General features: G+C 36.3%; 1 protein-coding gene across 2 annotated transcripts; it reads right to left on the bottom strand.

Annotated features, from left to right (window-relative positions):
- Positions 1-2,046: 2,046 nt before the first annotated feature.
- LOC575991 (zinc finger protein DZIP1L) lies at positions 2,047-24,260 on the bottom strand. 2 transcript variants are annotated; one of them, XM_030981945.1, is made up of 23 exons: positions 24,139-24,260; positions 22,830-23,053; positions 21,490-21,659; positions 20,649-20,852; positions 19,782-19,901; positions 19,090-19,224; positions 18,514-18,597; positions 17,223-17,328; positions 16,089-16,204; positions 15,309-15,521; positions 14,499-14,567; positions 13,904-14,012; positions 12,263-12,361; positions 10,442-10,504; positions 9,294-9,385; positions 8,329-8,515; positions 7,769-8,066; positions 6,827-7,010; positions 6,262-6,387; positions 5,650-5,811; positions 4,978-5,093; positions 3,135-3,214; positions 2,047-2,713 (listed from the first exon to the last, which is right to left on the bottom strand). In XM_030981945.1, the coding sequence occupies exons 2-23, from the start codon at positions 23,011-23,013 to the stop codon at positions 2,616-2,618; spliced, it is 3,015 nt and encodes a 1,004-aa protein (XP_030837805.1). In that variant the 5' UTR covers positions 23,014-23,053; positions 24,139-24,260; the 3' UTR covers positions 2,047-2,615. The 2 variants fall into 2 exon arrangements, with proteins under 2 accessions (XP_030837805.1, XP_030837806.1); XM_030981946.1 differs by lacking the exon at positions 12,263-12,361.
- Positions 24,261-25,544: the final 1,284 nt, after the last annotated feature.

The raw sequence follows: 25,544 nt of genomic DNA, 5'->3' as shown, positions 1-25,544 counted from the left end.
ACAAAATTGTTTCTAAACAAACAAACGGCAAAACTGCATTCTTCAACATAAGGACAGTGTATGAAGTATGTATGTGTATTTTCATTTTTTAAAAGCAAATGCAGAGATCATGAGATGGTTCAACAAATTTAATCCCCAATCATCTGTCATCGGCTCTAATCCAAGGTTTTACCCCCTACACACTTCCTACCGTACCCCACATTTAATCCCCATGGGGAACATACGCTCTTAAAGTATTACAGAGTTGTATGAAAAAAGCAATTTCAACTCGAAATGATGCACTAATAAGTATAACATTGAGTGTTAACAAACTGTATATGGATGAATTTTATAGCATATTGCTAAAGAGAGAGGACTGTACATTTTTTGGCAAGAAATAATGGCAGTCATCCATTAACAAGAATCATTCAACCCTAAAAGTGAACAAAATATTTGCAGACGTAATTTACGCCTTTAAGTGCATTAAATATTTAAATAAAGTTTACTTGCCAGCAACTGATTCAGATCAAGTTAATGCCTGAAACTGTGAATACTGTACAGTATCAATTAAATAAGTCAACCATAAGAAAACATATGTTCTAAAACATAAGACAATGTAAATTGATAGTATTGTTGATTGATGTTATTGAAAGAATACATTGAACAGATTATTTGCATGAATTTCCAGGGCAGTCTCATAAAGTTGACATTGATCTGAGTTGATTAAACTCAATTTTGATAAGAATTTCAACTCTGAGCACGGGAGATAGGTAAATGAACATGTATCTTTGCAACTGATTAAAGGACTAACGACTGAGTATGATTAACTGTAACTTTATATTTCACCCTCTGGTATCTGTTTTCTTTTCTTTCTTTCTTAAATATTTGCTCTTTTTGAAATAAAAAAAGGCAAGAATATTAGTGAATACTGTGGTACTCAAGATGAACGTCAAATAAGGACGGTTGCTGTATAGTTGGAATGTTGCTTTAACTGAGTTGAAAACTGAATAATAAAACTAAGGCAGAATATTTTTTTTTAATTACAACTTCGCTTTGCCATGGAGCAAACTTGTCATGAACAGTATCAAATTTTAAATGCCCACAAGTCAAAACCCTTTCACCAAACATTCAATAAAAGTAGACAAAACTCTATTCATCCGTGTCCACTTTGATCATCATCACATCTTCAGGCCATGCAAACATGAATACATACTGGAAACCGTTCCTTCACGGCATCAGCTCCTGCTCTGTGCAATTCTCTACCGACAAACTGTCATTAATTCAAAACTGTCTCTGACTGAATACATGTCTTATCACACAAAAAAGGTGAAATGAATACAAAATTACAAATGCAGCTTTCATTATATCATAACATACTGCATATTACATTAGTAACTTTCAACAAGTACAAAATTGGCAACGTACAAAATGTCAATGTCCAAACATTTACATGTACTGCATGCATTACAATCAAATACTGAATGATATTGACCTTTGGCAAACAAAAACAGATTAGCAATACACATTATCCACAAAATTACTTGTTTATTTGCTGAAATGCAATGAATACATGTAGATCTTGATGTACATTTCCTGTCAAACGTCCTTCAGTCATTCTAAATATAACAACATCGTCATGACAGGGATCAAAACTACAGTGGCTCAAATTTAATAATTTCTAAACACAGCTGTAATTTGTAAACCCCAAAACGATTCCACACTGCAGTATAAAAATACACCCTTCCAAACCACATCAATGTGAGATATCATTACTTGGGTACTCTGTTATATCAACATACTCAAGGTCAACTCATGAACCGATTCCATAAGTGCATTTAGAGAGACAACTGGGGGTTGTTTCACAAAGATCCTAAGTTGAACCTATCTCTAAATTGGACTTTAAAATTATAGAAAGCCGTTAGCATCTTTAAAAATATTTTGTAAAAGTTATTTTGAAAGGCATAAAATGTTAATTCAAATCATTAATATTTTCTATTATCAAGAAGATTTCATGTTCTTGAGGTGGAATTTATGAAAAGTCTAAAATACTTGAATTTTGCTTTTGAATATATGTCATTTTAAGGCTACAAATGGCTCTCCATAATATTAAAGTCCAACTTCGAGTTAAGTTCGACTTAGGATCTTTGTGAAACACCCCCCTGGATGGTTTAAGAGGAACTGTTGTTGAGGTAGATGTGAAATTATTACCGACAAATTCTATGACGGAGAGTAATAAGATGAGCCTCAATCATCAGTATCAGATCAAATCCAAGCTGTTTTTCCCCACATCACAGACTTCATCTATATATCTGATCATTGTAATAAGTTAGAAGCCCAATGAGAGCTTTTTTCAAACCAAATAGGAAGTGAAAAAAATACATCTGACTTCAACTTGTGTTCAAAACTGACTTCATCATCAAAGACTTCATCTAAGATTTTAGAGTTTATCTGATCATTGTAATAAGTCAAGAGCTTAACGAGAGCTTTTCTCAGACCAAATATGAAGTGAAAAAAATGCATTCGACGCCAACCTATATTCAAAACTGTATATTACTTTGCAGGCAAAATGACCAAATACCTTAGACTTTGCCCTGTAACATACACATTTGGGACTTTGGGGACAGGCTCTCATGCTATCAGCCCAAGTCGTCGATGTCAAAGTCGTCGTCGTCATCGTCAAAGTCGGTCACTGAAACGAGTGAGCTCTTCCCCGTGCCGGTTCCATTTCCTTTGGCTGTTCAAATAAAGCAAACAAAGAAAGATATGATGCAGAGGCAGTGTGTGGCTTGGTGGATGTAGAGCAATGGTTTGGGAAACTGGCTTATGCCAAATGCTCGGTAATAGAGTTAACTCTGCATGACCCAAAGTCGCATGAGTTGAATTTTGGTTAAATCAAATAATTTTTTTCAACCAAACAATGCAAAACATGTATTATATACACTTTCCAAGTCAGATTTTGCAATAGCTGAACTATTTTTTGCGGTCCTAACAGATTCCACTTACAATGTAAGTATGCAGAGTTAACAGGTGTTTCTTGCCTTTCTAATCTGCTGGTTTCAACCTAAATCATTATGCTCTATATGCAAAGATATAAATAGTTCAAGAAATAGGTTACACAAAACATGGTTTTACAAAACAAGTCACTGCAACCTTACCTTTTGATGAGCCCCACATACTGGTGTTATACGTATTGCTGGACATGTCTGTATCATTGGATTTTTTGCCTGTCCTTGGTCTGTAAAGCAAAGGAAAAACAAATTACCACACCTTCAAGTTCATCTTATGTGGCAATCCTTCTTCATGATTATTTTATGTTAGTATTACAATGGAAGTATTTAACGCTGATGATGTATCAATTATAGAATATGTTTATCATCATGATTCATGTTGTAATTAGTTTGTAACTTTTGGAGAAAAAAACATTCACTCCCAACCCCAACATCATTTGTGTTATGTTAAAGCTAGCTTATGTAGCAATCCTTCTTCATGATTATTTTATGCTAGTATTACAATCTAAGTATTTAACATTGATGATGTATTAATTATAGAATTTTTTTACAATCATGATTTATGTTGTAATTAGTTTGTAACTTTGGAGAAAAAAACATGGAGAAAATAAATAAATCAAATCAAATCAAATCAGGGGGGTGTTTCACAAAGATCCTAAGTTGAACAGGGGGCCGTTTCTCGAAACCGTCATAACTACAAGATCAACGACATCTCGCCACTGTCGCGCAACTTGTCAGCTAAGTGTTTCACGAAGCCGTCTTTGCCAAGATGAGCGACAACTTCCGCGACAAGCGAGTTGTCACTCCTCCGAACCCGTCATATCTTTTTAATTGCTGTAAAGCGCCATCACAAGTCAGTTTGTTGCCATTCCATGGGCCGCGAAATGGACGATTAGTTTCACTATCATTTTGAGAAAAATATAGACGAGTTTGGTACATAATTTTCTGGGATGCGAAATGTAAATGTACAAAAGTGAGAATACAAATTATACAGAAACTTTAAAAAGCTAAATATAAACATTAAATCACAAATCATTAAACTATAACATATAAATAAGAGAGATAAGAATGTTACACACCGTTTTCCATAGTCGATCCATAGTCTTTTCTTAGGATACCGTCATACCTTAGGGGCCTATGTGCATTATTATTTCCTAATTACTTCTTCCAAATTATATTTTCAATATCAAATCAATTAAGTAACGAGTATTTATGAGACTCTAGAATAAAAAATGGCTGAGAAAAGACATTTTGCCTAAAATTCCTCACAATAAACAAAAAAGTATGTATTGATAAACTATCACATTACGGTATCCTTCAACTAACTTTTGATTCGACTTTCAACAAAAAAACACTCGCCGGTTTTTCTTCAATTTAAGAATCTCTACAGAAATATGCAAATCGTTTGATGATGTAAATATGATAATGACACTATTTATTATTTATTTTAGGAGAATTTATCTGTATATATTTCTTTTTGAACAATTTTAGCCCCAAAACTTGATTTGGGTTATTCTTCATAAATCAAATGGATCGTGACAAAGACTATCTTCTTGAGCTGCTAGTATCGCGATATATCGATATCATGTCTGTCATGGCTTTGTGAAACGGTTTATCCACTTCATGACATCTCCGCAGGTCGGCGACAAAGATATGACTGTCATGGAGTTGGTTTCGAGAAACGGCCCCTGATCTCTAAATTTGACTTAACAGTTATGGAAAGCCATTAGCATCTTTGACAATATTTTGTTAAAGTTATTTTAAAAGGCATAAAATGTTGATTGAAATCATTCATATTTTCTATTATCAAGGAGATTTCATGTTCTCGATGTGGAATTAATAAAAAGTTTTAAATACTTTATTTTTCGCTTGAGAATATATTCTTTTTTAAGGCTACAAATGGCTCTCCATAATTGTTAAGTCCAACTTAAGAGTTAAGTTCGACTTAGGATCTTTGTGAAACACCCCCCAGATATGCTGAGAAACTCACGCTGGGGTAGGGCTGGTTGCTTTCTGTGCAGAACCTGAGAAGCTATCACCCAAGGAGGATACAGAGAGGCTTCCAGAATCATCAAACTCATCATCAAGACCGGCATCAGGGATCGTCTGGAGGAAAGTTAGAAAGGATTGAAAATAATAATAATAATAATAATGATGATGATTACCGTAAATCTCTGTGTATAAGACACACTTTATTTCCGCCGGAAAAATTTGAAAGTCAGGGGTGCATCTTATAGACAGGTACAGGGTATTTTGAGTCCTCAAAATGCTACTTTTTAGTGGTTTTTAACCATATCTGGGTCTCAATATAAATAACATAATACGAATAAAGAATAGGATCTACTATTTAAAGTCTCGATTTATGCAACTTCACCTAGCAGTGCAGTAGCACTGTGCCGGCATGGTCCCAGCTCACTCACACACGGGATATCGACTCACCACTCAGAAACTATAACCAAACTATAGCCTTTGTCCAAATTTTTGTTTGGACTCTGAGTATGGTAACATTGGTCACTCAAAGATTTTTTTACTTTTTTAAAGCAACTTCATGGTCATTTTAAAGTGCAATTTTGTTAGGGCTTCAATATTACACCATATTGCAGACACTGATAACACGTCAGCCATGCATTTCAGATTTGATAAACTAAAACTTTTAACATACCGGTATCCTTGGGGTAGGGGATGGCGAAGGGGTCCTGGGTGCTGGCTGAGGGGGCTTGGCGCTACCGGCACCCAAGTCCACACCCCCTACAGGCTTCCGGCCCTTTTGACGCCCACTCAGCTGTAGCTCGATGCTCCTGGTCAAGCTGGACACCATTTGGCCCTGGATGTCAAAATGAAGGAAGAGATTTCAATCATGGGTTTGATCTTTAGATATGATTTCATGAATAAAGAAATGTTTCACATTTCCAATTTTTCTTGTGTGGAAAATTTTGAATGAAACTGGTGAAACTACTAAGAAGAAAAAAACACAGCAAAATCTAATTTAAGCCCGTCTGTACTAGTTTGGCCAGGGGGGATTAGACCTCCCTGCAAGGTCACTGACAGGTGGTTATCTCCTCTAATCAGCTCTCAATTAACATAAGAAAAAGGGGATCATGGGGGACCAACAGGCACCGATTAGGCATTGTTTTCTCTATAGAGGGAGCAAGTAGCTAAAAGTAGTACAGTGAGGCTTTAATGGTAGTCTCTGGACTTTTGTCAAGTCTTTTGTTTTGTCTTTTTTTTATAATATAACCAATGGTGATCTTGATCTTTGGGATAAGTATCTTACCTGAGGCTGACGAACCGAAGTGATAGGTCTGGCTGCTGGAGCTGGAGCTGGTTTCGGCCTGGCTTCGTCTAGGTCACTGATCTCTTCAGAATCCCATTCACTATCCTCCTCCTCATCATCATCACCCTAAATAAATAGATAAAAACATTTTAAAAGTAGGATAACAATAATAATATTCTGCATCTATATAGTGCTTAATACATCAACAAGGTCTCTAAGCACTTTACAGATATATATCATTACAGCGGTCATAAGATTCAGGCTTGCCTGCACACAATATATGGACATTCTTGTAGGTGTATTTTTTCCTTTCATCGTCAATTCGTCTTTTTTTCTTTCCTTCTTGCTATGTTTCTTACTTACTTTTTTCTTTCTTTCTTTCTCTCTCTCTCTCTCCCTCCCTCCCTCCCTCCCTCCCTCCCTCCCTCCCTCCCTCCCTCCCTCCCTCTTTCTTTCTGTCTGTCTTTCTGTCTATCTAATAAGTTGTTTGTTTGTTTGTTTGTTTATTTATTTCTGTGCTTGAATTTAGGGTCAGAGGTCACACTATATAATTGCATTTATTTACCTCTGTATTGCGATGATGAAACCCATTGGTAGCGGGCTGGTTGTGGGCTGCCGGTCTGGGTGGGACATTAGGAGTCTTGTAGTGTTCTTCCGGTTCTGATTCATCATCAAAACTTTCACTTTCCTCCTCCTCTTCACTCTCATCTTCCTCCTCATCGTCTTCTTCGCTTTCATCTTCAAATGATCTAGATATACAAAATCAGAATCATATATGGGGATATTATTTGATCGATAACAATATAGACTTATTCAAATACGTATAATAATAATAACGATATATAAATCGCAGTCGCTCACAAATTCGAAACTTTTTTATCAAGATGCGACAATTATGAACATATAAGTTACATAAAAAAAAGCTCAACAGATAATCTTCGGGTAGTGAAACTGAAAGTCAAATTTTAGAATAAACCGATATGTATTCATCTGTGTTTTGACTAGTTCTATGGATATGTAAAAGAAAACTGAACATGTTGCATAAATTACACAAAGAAGGTGTATTAAGGGCAAATGCTGTATTTCTTGCAACATATCAATACCCCTACTCATGCCCTATTCTTCCGAGTATGGTGTGTACTGTTCATTGTCACATTAAAAATACCAGTAATTCCCCAAGCATTTATAGTATACATGCATTGTAATCACAACACATCATTTCAAATCAAATTTTTCTGAATAAAAGCAATAGATTTCTACTCATGTTATTTCATGATAAATAGTAACAAAATCTTCCACATACATTTTCCACAATACCCTTCAAATGTGTGAATAAAACTAAATTACTACCTGGAAGGAAAATACCAAATGTACAAGGCAATGTGATGGCAGTAAATAGCATATTGTAATTGATAATTGGTGAATTCAATAAGTGAAGATAAAATCTCTTACTCTATGTTAATAAATTACAAATGAACATCTCAGAAAACAAGCAGAAAACACTCACACTCTAACATTAGATTTGGGGGTGTTGGCTCGCCCCTTGGAAGACACACCCCTGCTCCGCCGATCATTCAGGGCGGGGCTCCTAGGGGCTAATGGTGGCCCTGACCTGACCTGGCCTGGGGATAGCCCCTTGACCGCTGACTGGGGCCGCTGCTTCGGTTGCTGCTGCTTCGGTTGCTGTCTCTGCTGTTGCTGATTCCTTTGCTGCTGTTGCTGTTTTCCCGTTGGTTTGCCCTTTGAGGATACCTTATGAGATCGAGGAGGGGGAGTGACTGCCTTCAGTCGAGGTTGAGGCGATGCTGTTGGAGTGACAAAAGGACAAATGCAAGTCTAATTGAATATAATGCAAAATGGAAAACCCTTAAAAGGGTTCATATCTAAACAAAAGTGCGAAATGGAAAGACTTACATGTTCCATATTAAAATTAAAGTGTCTCCTTCATCGTTTACTGAAGTATTTTCTAATCTTCGAATGTCTCAAAAAGATTTATTACTGGTTATTACTGATGCCGGACACTCCTATGGTTTTCAACGTATGACATGTACAAATCACGGTATTCACCTGAACGGCCAGCCTTGCCTACAGGCGATCCACTCCGCCTCATCTCTGCTGCCTTGCGATCTATCTCCCTCTTGAAGCGCTCTCGGATGTCGTAGAACTTGCTGTGCTGTTTGGCCAGCTGCTGGCGCTCTTGCTTCAAGACTCGTATCTTGTTCTCCAGGGACTGTGCCGAGATTCCTCTCATCCCCTTCAAGGTTAAAGTTAAACACAGATGATTTGATTTTGATTTGCCATATTTTTCAAGAATATGGCGGATCACGTAGACCAGCAATAAATGTTTGAAAATCGACCTCAGAAAACCTTCATCCGGCTTTCTATGAGCTAACAGATAAGGTGTATTAAGAAATTAAAGAATAACGTAAGGCTGCACATCGAACCCAAGTCAGACAAGAGTTCCATGCAGGGCCTATTTTATGTGAGCGTATACTGGTCGTTGAATAGCGTACTCACAAGTCACTCTTATGTTAATTGAGAGTACCGTACATCTATAAACCTGCAACATCTCTTTACGAGAAAAATATTTGAAGCTCATATTTTTAATATAGTATTAAGCCATGGAACTACTAACAACATAAAACATAGTGATTTGGGTGATTGGTACATACTTTAATGATATTTGTTTACTGGCATACTATACATCTACTTACCACAGCCTACGGTAGAATATAAGTACAAGTATAATAGTGCTTCATTCATTTGACTCTCAATTAAAAGGTGAGGACTTTGAAACCTTGCATCTGGTTTATATCCTTAAATAAGGCATTTATTCCAGTTGTTTCTCTCAACTCAGGATATTTTCCTTTACATATGCACTGTGCACAGATAACAGCTGCCTAAAGCCAAGGTGGTGAGTTCCAAAAACACTTTGAAAGCACATTGACACATTATAATAATCGCTTTTTTTTTTTTAAGTATTAGTATTCTCAAAATAATTAAACATTTAAATATGAAACGTAAATTCTCACCTCTGGAACACCTCTCTTCTCCATATTCTTCTGTAAGACACCTGACAGTTCTTCTTTCAATCCTGCCATGATACGATCTTTGTTCTTGGCAACTGTAAATGTAACAAAGACACAAAATGCTTTGATGACCAAGGATATTTACACGGTAAAAGTGCTCTGATCAGGGCCCTGTTTCATCAAACATGTTATCAATAACAAGTTGCAATAACTGTTATAAGCTACTGAAATCATAGCATCTGATTGGCTGAGAGCAAATTTGTAATAGAATAGTAGCATTTTGTATTGATAAGAAGTTTGGTGGATCAGGGTCAAGTTACTTGTAACTGAAAAAAAACACCTTGATGTTTGTTTAAAGTTGTACTTACTATATTACCATTGTCAAGAATTTACTAAAAATTCCTAAAATTTTCGTACTAAACCTGGCTAACAATATGCAAAGAAAAATCAAATAGATAGTTGGTTTAATACACACATATGAAATCAATTTCCACAGCTTAATTATTTGAAGAAAAAAATAGCTTGCACATTTATACTGCGATAATAATGTGTTTTCTCCTGTAATAGCAGATTTTGTATTAAATGTTCATGTTCATACATGTTTATAACAAAACAGAGAATAACACTAAAAAATGATTGCCTTACATGTATTTCCTCAATGCAGAAAGTTGCAAAATAGAACATTACAATGAACTGATCATAATACTTTTTTCAGTATGGTACTTAAAAAGGTTTAATCGTTATTAAAGTTGTTCTATGATTGATAGTGCATTCCAAGCATTTGCATAACCAATGAATGCAGAAAAAACTTTACACAGAAATCAATACGATCATATCAGAAAGATTATGGTATCCAATGAATACCTGACTGACAAATCACATTTAAAAATAATATAAATGCAACAGAGCTGGCTAAGAACAAAATTGCTTTCATTTACAAAGAAGATATGGACCGGATTACAAATATATACGTGCAAAGGAACATCGAGAAGCCTTCATATAAAAAAAACAGTTTTTTTTTTTATTTTTAAAGACCATCTGTGTGTACACAAATGACTTTGCATTCCAATGATGTAATCAACTTTGAGTATATTCAATCACTTCTTGTTGACACATCCATCCTGCAGAAAAAAATGAAGGGGTCTACCCACATGTATGTAGCTTATCCTGTGATTCGTGTCCATTCATACCATCTAGCTCATCATCCTCTATATCTGAATAGAGAAAGGAAAGGAGGGAGGGCAACCAAATACAAACAAAAATCACTCAAAAGCAAATAAATATAACAACTAAAGACTTACAGATTTACATATAATAAACATGCTGAATATAGTATATAGGTTCGTTCATATATGACATGCCACCAAGAATCCCTCAAATTTGGGTTGGTTATGATATAATTTGGTAAAAAATGGTGTAAGGGTGGAACTAATAACAATGATAATAATGATGGATTCAATAGGAGTATAGCATCTCGTACACAAAACATATTCTCATGTGCACAATACAAAGTGATATTTCATCCACTTTTGAAGAATTTCTGTTATAAGGTACTCCAGGAATTTCAACCATTCACTTCACCTGGGTCAAGAGAGGTAAAAAGCAGAGAAGTGTCTTGCCAAAGGACATTTATTACATTTTTAAAATCTGCGGTACCTACAATCTACTCTGCCATGTAAATGACACTGAGAATCATAACAGGACTAGAAATGCCTTGCGTCATTGAATATTTATATTTTTCTGCAACAAATAAAAATGAATCCTGCCTTTAACTGCTGATCTCATTTATCGATTATTTGACCTCACAGCATTTTTAATCAAATGCTTGACTGCTCCAAATCCTCACAGCAAATTGCAAAAAGTTACATGACTTGAGAAAATAGATTGTGAACGCAAACCATCATAAACAGCAAAACAATATGACACCATTATAATTCTCACAAATGAGATTTTGAGAAATATTAACAGTCTCTTTAAAACAATTTATCTTGGGTATAAACTGCCAATTAAACCAATGCAACACATGTATGTATGGAAGAGTACAAATAAGTTGTGGAGTAACGAGCAAATGTTAGTATTGAAATGCTGGTGATGGACTGTTAGTAAAATGAGAAATACCATTTCCAGTAAATGAGATGCTCTCATATAAATGTAGTGGGTTAGTAAAAATGCTTAAATGTCTAAGTTTAAAATGGTAAGACCTCTAAAATCAAATGTTTACTCCAAATGTGTGCAATGAATAAAGCCCAACAAGAATCTTGAAAAAGCCAACGCATGAGAATTTATGACTGAGATTCTTGATAAAATTAAAACAATAATCAAGTTTTATCACATACATGTACAGGTAACTATGTTTCCATTTTCCAGTTACCGGTATAAGCAATCGATCAAATCACTTGACAGTGTCACTCCAATCCTGACAATTCATTAAATTATCTTCAAATTGGAAAATTGTTGATGAAAGCCTTACAACTTTATAATCTTTCTATTTGACAATTGAAATGTCTATATCTGTTTGATACAGGTATCCACTATATATAGTATTCTAAGATAGTGCAATAAGATAAACAAGCACCAAAAAGAAAGTAATAAAGGGAAGAGACATATAAATTTATACAAGTACATGTCTCTCAGATACATATCACGTAGAGAAACTTAAATATGACCTACTACATATTTTAAAAAAAGAACACAACATAAAACACAAGTGCTATAGTGTACAAATCTTCTTTATTACAATTTCTAGTGCATAGTACCTTCTTGTCACTATGTTTTGAATCCGTCTTCAGATTCAATATTAAAGGTTTTGCAGTTTAATGATATCAGTGTCTATATTAATCAAAATGCTTTGCTAGTTAGTAAGCAGATTATAGTAAATATTTATTAATCATCCTTCCAGTTATTTAAGGCCACCACTATTCTAGTTCTACCTCAATTATCTAAGTTACAACAAGAGAGGGCGCCATGCTGACCTGAATCAGGGAGATTGTAAGACGGATGCGTGCCGGTCAGCCACGATTCCGACTCTTGCAAGACACGTGATAAGGTGTCCATTCCTTCAATGGAATTCTCTGTTTCACACCAACACCGTTATGATCATCATCAATGTCATGAAATATGGAAAGTACATGTAGACAGGAATGTTTGAAATAGACAGAAAACGAGGGTTGGATGAGTTGAGATTAACATGACATAAAACTTTGAATCAACCTATATTAATTTCATTAAAAGACATCTAGTTTGAATACTAAAGAAAGGGTGTGTTATCAATTATTTATAATATTGGTGGATTATAATTTAAGTCATTCTTCCGATCCCAAAATTTAAAGACTTTTGAGATTACAAGTGAATTGAACCTTGTAATCAAATTTTGAAGAATCACTTGCAAATTTGGATTATAACTCTAAACTCTTCCTCCCTATTATACCAAAGAAATGTAGATGATAGATAAGGACTATAACTATATCATCCTGTTTTTGAGAGTACATGGATAGATATTACGTAACTGCTCAGTTTAAAGTTCCAAAGAAACTCGTTATATCATCAAATAAATACAATAGTGAATAAATTAAACAAGAATTAAAGAGTCAATACCAACAGAGCGCGATAAACTAAGTTGAAGGCTTACAACAGTGAATGATCTGTGTTGTAATGCGTACAATGGACTTGTGTGTGTCATGTAAAATATGAAATGCAGTGCTATTACTTAATCAAAATTAAAGTTTTAAAAATCAGAGATAAATGGTGATATGTCTGCTAACAGATTGGTAGATGGTGGTAATTTTGCATTAAGCATGTATTAAGTTTGTAGATAATTTTATCATGATTTTTAACCTTAGCATTGAAAATGTGTGAAATTAGATCTTTTATGAGGTGATATGAATGTGCATTTACACGGTAATGTGACACAAAAATCATGGTTTACACGAGTATGCTGCCTATCTATAAAGTGCGCAATGACTATATAATATCTATATCACAAAAGTCAAGATGTACAAGCAGAACAAGTTTTACTGTGTAAACTTCTACAAAACAGAGCCTAAACTGAGTTCCTCTTTGCAACTATACAGCATTACTAGCAAAACCTAGTTCCTTTTTGCAGGGCCATCACTATGAAAAAAAAAAATAAGTTAAACTTTTATGAACTGGTAAGAATTTTATGATCAATTTGTGCCTTATATGTGAAAGAAGAAGAAAAAAAACCAGACATTAGTGGTCACCATATAGGTAATGAAACCCAACTATCAAATTACAAAATGATAATAACAACAATAAAATAGAACAAACTTAACATCAGGTACACTGCAATGTAAGAGATAACATGCACATTCCTAACAAAGTGAACAGGCCAAAATGCAACAACAATGCTAGAGAAATTCGACAGAGCACTGCATGCTAAGGAACGTAAACATATATAAGTCACAACTAAAGCCCTGATACATTAAGCCGGATACTGTAAGTCCTAACTTTGCATGTTCCCACTTGTGAAACAATGCCTGATGTACGAAAGCTTCAAGCCATGCAGATACTGTACAAACACTAATCAGAAATAACGATTCAAGCAACAGAAAAAATTAGAAGAAATTGTTTTGAGATGTGAGGGGTGATCTTACCCTGGTCTGTGTCCTCTTCGTCAGATGCGGGTTCCATCTGGGAGGGGGTAGGTATCGTCATCCTAGACGGAGGGGAAGACCGGGGTTCGACTACCTCGTAGTGTTTGGACTGAGGGGGAAGAGAGCAGGAGGGAGAGGGGGAGGGAGAGGGGGGGGGGTATGTGAAGAAAGGTCAACGTGTTTACATCAATATTACTTCGTGGTAGGAAGCACATAATATACATCAGTGATGTGAGCATAGTAAGATTTATCCTCACATGGTACCTTTGAATAATCTCTGGTATTTGAACCGTTTCAGAGGTACAAAGCATGGAAAATTATGCAACTGTCTGAACATATGATGTGTATCATTTGTTTTATAAAATAGTGATGAGGGACCTTATCATTTGATATGTCACCTAATTTCAAATCCAATAGATCTAAAGTTCACTTCTAGTCCTGAAATGGTGACAGAACTATAACAAAGATCCATAAATTAACTTTACTGCAAATACAATTGCTAACACCCCCCCCCCCCCCTTCCCCCTTTAATGAAGTTAAAAGTTGAAACCTACATGTACACATGTATCTTCTGGAAATTCATTTGACTACTTACAGACTTGACCTTCAGCTCTTTTATCTTTTCCTCCTTGCCTTTGAGCTGTCTTTCAAAGTCCTTATTTTTCTAATGAAAACAGAAAGAAGAAGATGATATCAAGTTTAGAAAACTTTTTCATGACACACAAGTTCCTCGTGGTCGAACATGTAATTCATACACATCTGCACAAGAAAATATTGCTTTTCCTCAATCAATAATGATAATAATAGAAGGTCCCTTTTGTGCCAGCAGGTACGGTATATAAACAATCATTATAAACTTAAAAAGCAGCATTGTTTCATTGTGGAGGATTAAGTTATCTTCCATGTTGATATTACGATTACAATAAATAATTCCCTTTTCTGTGCCATGTGTTTGGTTCAAGCATGTATTCTACCGTTCCGATTTTGGGGCAGGATTTGCTACTGACTTTTACCATCATCAGAAAAAAAGTTGTCTGACAATACCAATTTAGGCAATTTAAAGAGCCCATACCCTATAGTGATTGCATCTTTAAAAGCTTCACAACTTTCTAAGTTTTGTCCAATTCCAATCAAACTTTCACCAGTCTAATTCTCAGATTTTTCTGCTTTCCTCTAGAGTATTTTGCTCTCAAGGTTAAAGTTTAAAGACTACTACACTTCTTATAGCTACTTGCGCCTCTATATAGCAAACAATGCCTAAGCGGTACCCATTGATCCCCAATGGTCCCTGTTTTCTTATGTTAATTGAGAGCTGATTTGATGAGATAACCACCTGCCAGTGACCACGCTGGGAGGTCTAATCCCTCCTGGTCTAACTAGTGCAGAGAGGCTTTAAGAAACTCACCTTCAAGAGGTCCTGGAGCTGTTTCTGATACTTGGCTCCCTTCTTGTCTCCTCCTTCTCTCTCTATCTCCAGGAGCTCCTTGGTCTGTTTGAGCAGCGCCTTCAGCTCCTTCACTTCTTCCTTGTAGGACGATCTCAGCTCCTTCTGCTTCTTCCTCCATTCCTCCTCTTTCCTCTTCAGGTCGGTCGCCATCTGGGTTTGGACCGTTGAAATCTATTGAAAAAGAGGGGGTATGAAACAATTAAGATATCTTTGAATGAAGTTTTTCACTAAAAATAATAACCAATGCCATAATCAGGTGGTGGTGAATTATCTCCCTCCTCTCTCTCTCTCTCTCTCTCTCTCTCTCTCTTTCTCTCTTTCTCTCTCTCTCTTATCTCTCTCCCTCTCTTATCTCTCTCCCTCTTTATCTCTCTCTCTTTCTCTCTCTCTCTCTCTCTTTCTCTCTTATCTCTCTTTTTTTTTCTCTCTCTCTCTCTCTCTCTTTCTCTCTCTTTCTCTCTCTCTCTCTCTCTTATCTCTCTCCCTCTTTTATCTCTCTCCCTCTCTTATCTCTCTCCCTCTCTTATCTCTCTCCCTCTCTTATCTCTCTCTCATCTCTCACTCTCTCTCTCCCTCTTTCTCTTCCTCTTCCCTTCTTCCCTCCCTTTCTCAGTGTCCGTCACTTGTTTCTTACTTATTACTTTATCCTTTTAACTTTCCTCCTCTAGACTTCATCTTCTCTCACTCTCTCTTTCTTTAATCACTGAAATTGCTTTTGATTCTTTTGGAGATACTAACCTCTGTTTGGAGTTCCTCTTTTAACTTGCCCATCTCCTTCTCTTGTTTCTTACTCCGACGCTTGTACTCTTCCAGTTCATCCTCATCCACAATCTTACCCAGCATAGATTGCTTGCCTACGGGTACAAACAAAATCAATAAATAATAATAATAATAATAAAGTAATTTTTATATAGCGCATAATAATAAATTCTCTATGCGCTTTACAACAATCAATTATACAATAAATTAATCTAAAGATTTAATTATGCATGAAATAAATGCACAGGGAGATGACTGATACATGTCTGTAAAAACCAAATTACACACACACACGCAGGGAGATGTGATTTGGTCTAGCGGTACGTTCACTTAGTCAGCTCTCTGTCTTCGCCTACAAACTGACTCAGGCAGACCCCGGTTTGAAATTGAGTCACGTCCCTTGGATAGTGATGTCTAAGGTCGGTCCTCAGATGTAATGATCATATCTGATTGATACACGTCTGTAAAAACCCAATTACACCCACACTCACACACACAGGGTCATCGTTCAGTCACAAGATGCCTTATGTCACTACGGAACTTGATTATGACAGGAATTGCAAAAGGATTGTACATGTATATAAAATAAAAACAAATGTAAATTGTATCTGACTGACATCCCAAAGGGCCACATGAAATGGCAATTTAAAGACTACAAGGAATTTTAAGCCTTCTAGTCAGAGATAAAACTGAATTGACTACATACAATGTATGTACAAGTCGGAGGCCAGTGTTGCGACTGGTATATCACTTCAATTCACAGACTACTGGACCTTTATTTCTATGGGAATGCTCACAACATCTTGCAATTTTACATATTACTCTGCATTACAATATGATAATCGTTTCTGGACCTTAATATCACCAGGACATACATACCTGCCAACATTTGAAAATAAGAATTAGGAATTTTTAGCACGGTATGCCTTCAAAAATAAGAAATTACACTAGCAGCAGCAGTGTTTGACTGGATATCTTCCTTTGATCATCATGACATAAGTTATCACAGAGTAATTCACTGATAAACAAAAAGATTGTGCATTTATTGTCCAAATTACTTATAAATGTTATTTTCTTGGAGAAGTAGATGTACGAGTAAATTCTAGTGCTTACCTAGTTTTGACTGGATATTCTCCAGAGCAGTTTGGGAAGACGTGTATTTATCATGCATCTCTTTTAGCTCCTTCATGAACATGTTCTGCATCTTTTCCATTTCAACCTGAATCATGAATAAAAGACAATGATATGATCATACAGTTAACAACTAAGTTATTCCTAAGACATTCCTTCATGTACCCCTTGTAAATTTGATGTTTTTATGTGTGTGTTTGTTTAATGAAAGGAACTGGTTGAATTAAGGCTGTTGTTGAATACTTTTAGATGTAAGCTTTAATATGTCAAATTATCAAGACACATAAATCAGGACATTTCAATTTTTTACATACTTAAAAATTACTAAATTTGGTAAGGGTGTGAATAATTGATTGCTTTACTGTGTGTTTATCAATAACAACAACAAAAAAGGACTGCGAAGATTAGTTTTCACTACATATCTGCATTATGTATTCACTTATTCCCTGAAAATCCCCAAACACATCATAGCAAAAACTCATCATATTTCAAAGATCTTTCAAATTAGTTTTAACAAGTATCAAATTATATTGACATGTGCTTCAAACTTTGAAAGCAAAAAGATCAAAGCAAATCCCCCTACAGAAAATACTAATAACAACAACAACAAATAGATAAATGTTTGAAATGTTTTATAGAAAATTAAAAATTCTAAAATTTTAACTTGAAATTCCATACACAGTTCATCACACAAATTCAGTACAAAGGGCCCACATTACAAATCAAATCCCCACAAACATAAAACCAACCAATAGCTATCAGATTTTCACCTTAAAATCAAAATTCACTTGCCAAAAGTGATTCATCTGTTACAACAACAATACCAAAAGAAGAGACAAAAATAGGGCTGAAGTGTGAAGTGAATGCAACTTTTTTGGAAAGTCTTTTTCACAGATGGATTTTCAATGTTACAGAAGGGTCAATTAGAGGCCATACTTACAAAAGCTTTGACCTTACTCAATTCCATGATGTCTTCTACAGAGAACTCTCCATGTATGTAGTGAGTTGAACCTTGTACATTACAAGATGTGTTGATTGGCTTCATTCAATTTCATTTCATTTTTTTTTTTTCAAAATCAATTAAAAAAAATATATTTTTCTTTTAACTTTATTATTGTTTGATAACAAATTAATGACTACAGTGTATACGCAGAAAAAAATTAAAAGAGAGAGTGAGAGAAAAAGAGAATATATCAATAACCTGACACTGACAGGTCACAGAGGCAATGTTGAGAATTCATATAAAATCACCTGCATGTTAAACAGTATTTACCTTTTGAAAACTCAGCTGTTCATGTTTCCACCTCTCCAATTCCTTCCTGTGATGTTCTTCTTGTTTCTCTGCCTCTCCTTGGTTCTATTCAGATAACAATATACAAATTAATTCAAAGTTAAAGGGAGAATTGACAAAGCAAGGTTCACATGGTGTAGCAATCACATCATTTCCACAATAATCTGCACAACATCCGTCAATATCCATTTGAAACCTCCTACTTCTTCTCCTACTCCTCATGCCTATCCCCTCCCCTTCCTCTTCCTCCGGCCTACTCCTTTTCTTCCTCTGCTCCTTCCCCTCCTCTTCCTCTTCCTCGTAATTCTCTCTTCCCCCCCCCCCCCCCCTCCATCCCTCTCTCCCATATTTTCTCATTGTTTCTTTATTTAATTTAAACCAGTTTTCATTGAAGTGCCATCTTGATTTGATCTTGAGCTCCTTCTCTCTCCTCTTCTTCCTGCGACTCAGAACTTCGAGTTCTCCCTCGACTCATCTAATCTACCTCCTGCCCCCTCTTCCTCCCCCTTTTTTCCCCCTCCCCCTGTTATTTTCATGTTTTCTTTATTCTGTTCTTACCTGTTTTTGTTGAAGCGCCATCTTGATCTGTTCTTGTGCTCTTTCTCTCTCCTCTGCTACTTGCGACTCTGAGAACTTCAATCTGTCCCTAAGCTCATCTAGCTCTTTCTCAAGTTTCTCACTAACTTCATTCATCTACAGAAATACAGAGATGTATCATTCAAATTGAATTATCTTTAAAAGAGCTTTTCGACAGGCGCAGTCGACAATTATGCCTCTGCCTTGTGTGCAGTTCTCACTTCTGCACATTTCACTAGAAGTGTGTTACTATACAACTAACATTGTATAACAATGAATACATACTTCATCCAAGTTTGGTTTGAATTGCTTCAATGCTTTTCAAGTTACCACAGGAACAAGACATTTTCTGGCATGAACTTTTTACCTTTGACCTCTTACACCCAAAATCTAATCTAAATTTGTTGGTTGTTCTGACATGCTCGATCTATGTTTCATTAAAATCTGTTGAACGGGTCTCGAGTTATCGTGATAATGAAAAGAGAAACGGATGGACAACCTAAAAACATAATGCCTCCGGCATCATCTTCGGGGCAGAGGCATAAAACTGAACAGGATATACCTACCTGCTTAAATCACATTTAATTAAAAATTCTAATCTTTCCATCCATACATAATTTGTCCATAATTATCAGTTGTCGTGAATTTTCTTCAGGTGACTACTTTAAGCTTACCTTTCTGGCAGTGATGTTGTCATCAACTTGTGGAGGTCTCGGTGTAAACTCTGGATGCTTGCGTTGCATGTGGGATTGGAGGTAGGCTATGTTGAAGAAAGCCTTCTGGCAGTACATACACTGTAGTCAAAATAAAATGAATTATTATTTGCATGAAGGGTTTTAATCCAACAAGAAAAGTCTTTTACTTTTTGCAAAAAGTAGGCTAAACACTGTAGTATATTATTTCAATATCTTGTGCTTTGGACAAAAGTTTGACTAGTTATACAAGGTTGGTAAGAGCCTTCTAGCGGTATATACTCTGTAGTTTTGCTAAAAGAGACTCAAGATAGTTAGATATCACAGACATTAAAGAAAGAGAGGATAGGGGAAGAAAGAAAGTGAAATAGAGACTAGAGAGAGAGAGAGAAAGAGAGAGGAAGGGGAGAGATGGAGAGAGACACAAGTTTTCAATTTTGAGATAACAGCATGCTAGGTTGAAGAAAGTCTTCATAGAAAGTCTTGATAACATCATTTATGTTATACTCCAGTTTTCCTCAAAATATTTTTTTTTTTAATGTCCTGCAGTTGCGAGTAATTTGATTTCCGCCTAAATTATGGATGTCTCCTTTGCTGTGCCACTATGATATTTTTTGTGTACGTTATGCGACAAAAGTCTACGTATAGTTATGAAAAACACTATTTCCTTTCATGTTAAATCAATATAATGAAGAGTTTAATTCCAAAAGGAGCTAAATCCATTTTTGTAACTGGAGAGAAAAAAGAATTTGTTTGCTAGATTTTGTACAGGCGTCTATGGAAAAGTGAAATTAGAAGGTGCATTTTTTCATATTTGCTCCAAAAATTTAGATAAATACTTATAATTACCTTGTGATAATTATTTGCTGTGGCTTGGATGAGGCTTTGCTGGTTTTTCAAAAGCTTCTTTCTCTTGTGCGACTCCTGTTTGACCTTCTGGAGCTCCTCCCCTACCTGGGACAGCTCCATCCGTGTCGCCTCGTGGTCAACGTGGAACTGCTGGACCCTCTCCTCCGCTACGCTGGTGTTGTGGGCCATAACCTCCTGAGAATGCTTTTGAAGTGAAGAAGACAAAAAAAGAATAAGAATATTAAAGCCTGTCTGCACTAGTTTGGCCAGGAGGGATTAGACCTCCCTGCAAGGTCACAGACAGATGGTTATCTCACCAAATCAGCTCTCAATTAACATAAGAAAAAGGGGATCATAGGGGACCAACAGACACTGATTAGGCATTGTTTGCTATATAGAGGGCGCAAGTAGCTATAAGTAGTGAAGTGGGGCTTTAATGCTAAACTTTAGTAATCTATAATGTAATTTTTGGAGCTTCTACCAACCTTAATTTTGCCCTTGAGAAAGGCAGTTTTAATTCAAAGATACCTAGAAATAGTTGACTTTCGAGGGGTCATTGGTTATTCCCAAGTAAAAAATTAAGCATCTGTTTGTACTTGTAGACATTATTAGCGCTTGTGCGGACACTTTAAACAGCATTTATTCCCTTCACCGAAAACAAATAAACTTGCAACCTTTGTATCTTTTCCTCATTGCTGTAGTGTTTTACAACTGTAAAACAAATCCAAAGAAAATAGTCCACCAGTTGCTTACTAACAATTATATACAGGATTTCTTAGCAGTCAGGAAAAACAAACAAACATATGTACCAGACAATCAGACAGACAAAATATATACTTACAAGAAGATACTGAATAATCAGTTGGGCAAGCTTGAAGACCATCACAAAGTTCTGATCTACCATCCTGGTGTCGATCTCCCTCTCGATGTCGCAGAATGTTATACCCATAATGGAGTCTTGAAGACTACTGACGTCCAAGTCCCTCATGATGCGATCCACGTCGATGGAGGCTGGATTGAGCAAAAGGCAACACTCGTATTTTTTTTTTAAACCAATATTCTCCTAATTTTTTAATGAAGGCATCATCTAATTGAATATGATTTCATTTTCTAGAGGTGTAGATTGATATTAGGGCTGTGCAAAACAGTGTAATGAGGTACCCGAGTACACTCCCAGGTTCACAGGCGAATACTCGAATATTCGGACGCCATGTTTTTTTATAATTTTTTTGAATTTTTTTGAATTTTTTTGAATTTTTTTGAATTTTTTTGAATTTTTTTGATTTTTTTTTAATTTTTTAATTTTTGGATTTGTTTCCTTTTTATTCTTTTTTTGCCACTACCATACCACTCGGCAGTTTCTCAGGTCCCTCGCTGAAAACGCATGCAACTTTACTTTGAGTTGCAGTTGAAGGTGCCGATTTAATAAGAATAATAACAGTAAATAATGCTGTTTTAAAAACCAAAGATTGCAGAATAATCCATTTTCCTCCAAGTCCAAACAGAAATCTGGACATTTGGTCCCAGTTTCTGAAAGGTGAGTTTGACAGTGCTTGAGTTGGGAAACATTTTTACCGACGGTACCATGCCAGCGGACGCCGCTCTCCCTGGCACGGGTAAGCGTGGGCCTGGACATTTTTTTTTTTTTTTTAATTTTTTTTTTTTTTGCGGCCGAATATTCGGGTACAAGAAATCGTACCCGAGTAGTTGTCAACCGTGCGGGTACTCGAGCATTCGACTACCCGTCGCAGCCTTAATTGATATGATATAAGCTCTAATATGTAATTCACTGCAGCAGGTGTAATGAATATCAATGTACGTATTATAATTGAATTTACTTTAAATTTTCCAAAGATCCGATTCATAATCTTTTAAAATATACTTGGTTACAATTTTATGTTTTGTAGATGAAAACCCTCATTTCCCCCTTCCTTATGTACGAAGATACACAGACAACATGGTGGTCTGTACTTCTACATGGTGGTCTGTACTTCTACCGAAGAAGAAGGTCTACATGTATCCTTGACCATACCCATGCTTATCCACACTTCTGTAGTTAAAAGACCTGCAACTATGCTGTGTGGGGATGGGGTCAAGATTTTCATAGATAACATCAGTGATACTCATAGAGCTCCCAAAAGAAATGCTTTCACAAACATATTCATTAATAATCAAACTCACCGATTTTCTTCCAATCGATCCTCTCATTGCGGCTCCTGAACATAAACCCCTGCATCCCACTGCCAGGCACTGAGCCCACGGCCACATGGGGCTGTGCCCCGCTACCCCCTGCATAGCCATTGGTGTAGCCATGGTGGGGTAGCCCCCCTCGCGGTGAAGGCATGAAGGGCATGTTCACACTCATGGTCCTATGGACAGCTGATGATTGAAGTGTTCTAACAAATCTGCACAAAAGAGAAAGAAACAAATCAATGCGAACAATTTGTTCTATTTCTAGAGCCTGGGAGTGGACCCAGCCTAATTGAATACATAGATCTACTTTCAAACATTTCTGTGCTTAAAGAAATTAAAAGGTTGAAAGTGATGCAAATTTTGTTAATGGTTGCAAAAAACTTTTTTCTCTGAGCCGAGCCTAATCTGACAGTCCATGAACAGGTGAAACTGGCATCATCAGTAGGGGCACTGGTCCGAGAATGAGGATCATCCGCATAAACAAGGATGTCCTTGTAAACGCGAACAAATTGCGTCCTTAAAAATACGGATAGTCCGCATTTTCGTGGACGTTTTTTTTCATTGCCGTCGCGCTCTGCTGGTTTCGGGTACTCAAACCTTGAGCTGGCGATGCAATAAATGGATTCCGCAAAATAAAATACGATACCCCCTGTTCACCGTCTACTTCCATGAGATGCCCGTCTTCCCGAGGATCTATCGCTCGATCATTATGTCTCTGTACAAAGTCAATGTGAAATGCATCAAGACAATCATCGCAGAATCCGTTTTTCGCATCGCCAACACGCAGATCGGAAATAGCAACGTCTGCAAAAATGTGGACGATCGATATTTTTGCGGTTTACGAAGGCAATCCTTACTTTCATACCAGCGCCCCTACTGTCTGTACTGATCACCGTGAAATAGGATTAGCAGAGTGATTAGGAAACCACCATTTGCATGATTTGCACTGCCCCCGTCCATATCCACTGGACAAAGAATTCAATAGTTGTTGTAGACAACGAGAAATGCCATAAATAGTGATATTTGATGAGTTACTAGGTACATTGTTATCGGATTGAATGTGAATCCTCCAACAACCATTTGCATTTCATATAATTTGCTAGGCCTCGTCTTAATCACACGCAACAATCCACACTCGACGCTGGCAGGGCCGCCTAGCCTAGCCCAGCCAGGACGCATCGGGCCCGCACGCACACATTTGGCAAACGGCTCACATCACAGCGACACATAATTCAAGCAGTTTATTTGATTATTTTTCAGTTCATTTCTGATTTATAAATTCTGCACAGTATCTTACCATTATAAGTTTGCCAAACCATCACAAAGACACGCCGCCTTCTTTATATTCAGTTTAAATTATCGCCGTTATTGGTAAACAAAGATCCACTTCTTTCAAAAGCGTCGGTAGCAATCCCAGGAATTTTGCGTTTCTAGGAGCGCGCCCTCTATTGTTATGCCAAAATGTTTGAAGCTTACAAAATATTTCAAACAACAAGTCTTTCACACAGTCCTAAATGTCATACATATTTCGTCTGCGATGAAGTTTATTATACAAATATTTATACAAATTTATACAAATTGTTACTACAAATTGTTTCGTTTTTTATCTAATTTTCTTTAGAGCTACGTTGTGTTATTTCTGAGGATCATTACATCCCTCTTTGAACTCCACTCAACCCCCATCCCAAATACTTTTTCTTTAATTTTTGTATACATTTTTATCGTTCTGCAAAATTTCATTCTCCTTACCAATTAGATCAATTCCTAGTAAAGTTGTCACTCCAGTCTAAAAGGAATTTTGTTTTGTTTAATGTAATGTAGATGAATTATATTTATCTGAATACTTAGATTCTTAACCTTAATAAATAAACATAGGCCAATGTATTTTGAACCGGATTTTGAACCGCGAAGCTCGTGATCTACTGTACAGTCCGTCGACGATTTCACTATATATCAGGGCACCTCTACACATAAATATAATTATATAAATGATGCCATCACATTATACAATCACACTGAAACTTCCCTTAATGTCTGGATAGTTTTTTTTTGTTTTTTTTTCATCAATCATGTCAAGAAGGTCACTATAGGCTTATACTATGTAAATGAAATCATTATTTAAAAAATCATAATATAAACGTTGAGTTACTTATTCAACGCCATTTTAGCTCAAGGAAATTAAACTATAATAATTTGTAGCTGGATAAAGGTATCCCCGTTTCTCTATCTCTTTTCCTACCCTATGCCGTCCGGTTTATTCTCTCTTGCTTTCTTCTCAAACAATGATTCTCCATCTACATACACTTTTTTCTTGTTCGTCTTCCACTTATTTTTCCGTTTCTTCTTCTTTTTCTTCTTCTTCTTCTTCTTTTCCTTCTCCTTCTCCTTCTTCTTTTTTTTCCTTATTCTTCTTCGTCGTCGTCTTCTTCTTCTTCTTCTTTTTCTTCTTCTTCTTCTTTTTCTTCTTTGTCTTCTTCTCCTCTCCTCCTCTCCCTCTCTCTTCCTTCCTCCTTTCATCATAGTTTCTCTTAACCTGTTTATGTGGAACATCTTGCTATTTTCTTGTGCTCTTCTCTTTCCTCGGCTATATACGTAATTGGAGTCTGACATAATTATTCAGTCTCTCCTTCAACTCATATAACTCGTGCTTCCCCCTCTTTGCTCCTCCGCCTCCCTCTTTCTCCTTCCTACTATGATTCTCCT

The sequence above is a fragment of the Strongylocentrotus purpuratus genome, unplaced genomic scaffold, assembly GCF_000002235.5.
Source record: "Strongylocentrotus purpuratus isolate Spur 01 unplaced genomic scaffold, Spur_5.0 spur5_scaffold_12, whole genome shotgun sequence".
In the NCBI taxonomy this organism is placed as follows: Eukaryota; Metazoa; Echinodermata; class Echinoidea; order Camarodonta; family Strongylocentrotidae; genus Strongylocentrotus; species Strongylocentrotus purpuratus.
The sequence above is the reverse complement of the archived record's forward strand: the minus strand, read 5'-3'. Positions and strand labels throughout refer to the sequence as shown.

What these genes read in the sequence shown, in the direction of transcription:
- LOC575991 (XM_030981945.1), bottom strand. Translation starts at nt 23,013, where the DNA reads ATGAGTGTGAACATGCCCTTCATGCCTTCACCGCGAGGGGGGCTACCC. An exon ending in CCCCTACCCCAAGGATACCG is followed by an intron (nt 5,094 to 5,649) that starts GTATGTTAAAAG and finishes ACTTTCCTCCAG; the next exon opens with ACGATCCCTGATGCCGGTCT. An exon ending in TATGTGGGGCTCATCAAAAG is followed by an intron (nt 2,714 to 3,134) that starts GTAAGGTTGCAG and finishes TTATTTGAACAG; the next exon opens with CCAAAGGAAATGGAACCGGC.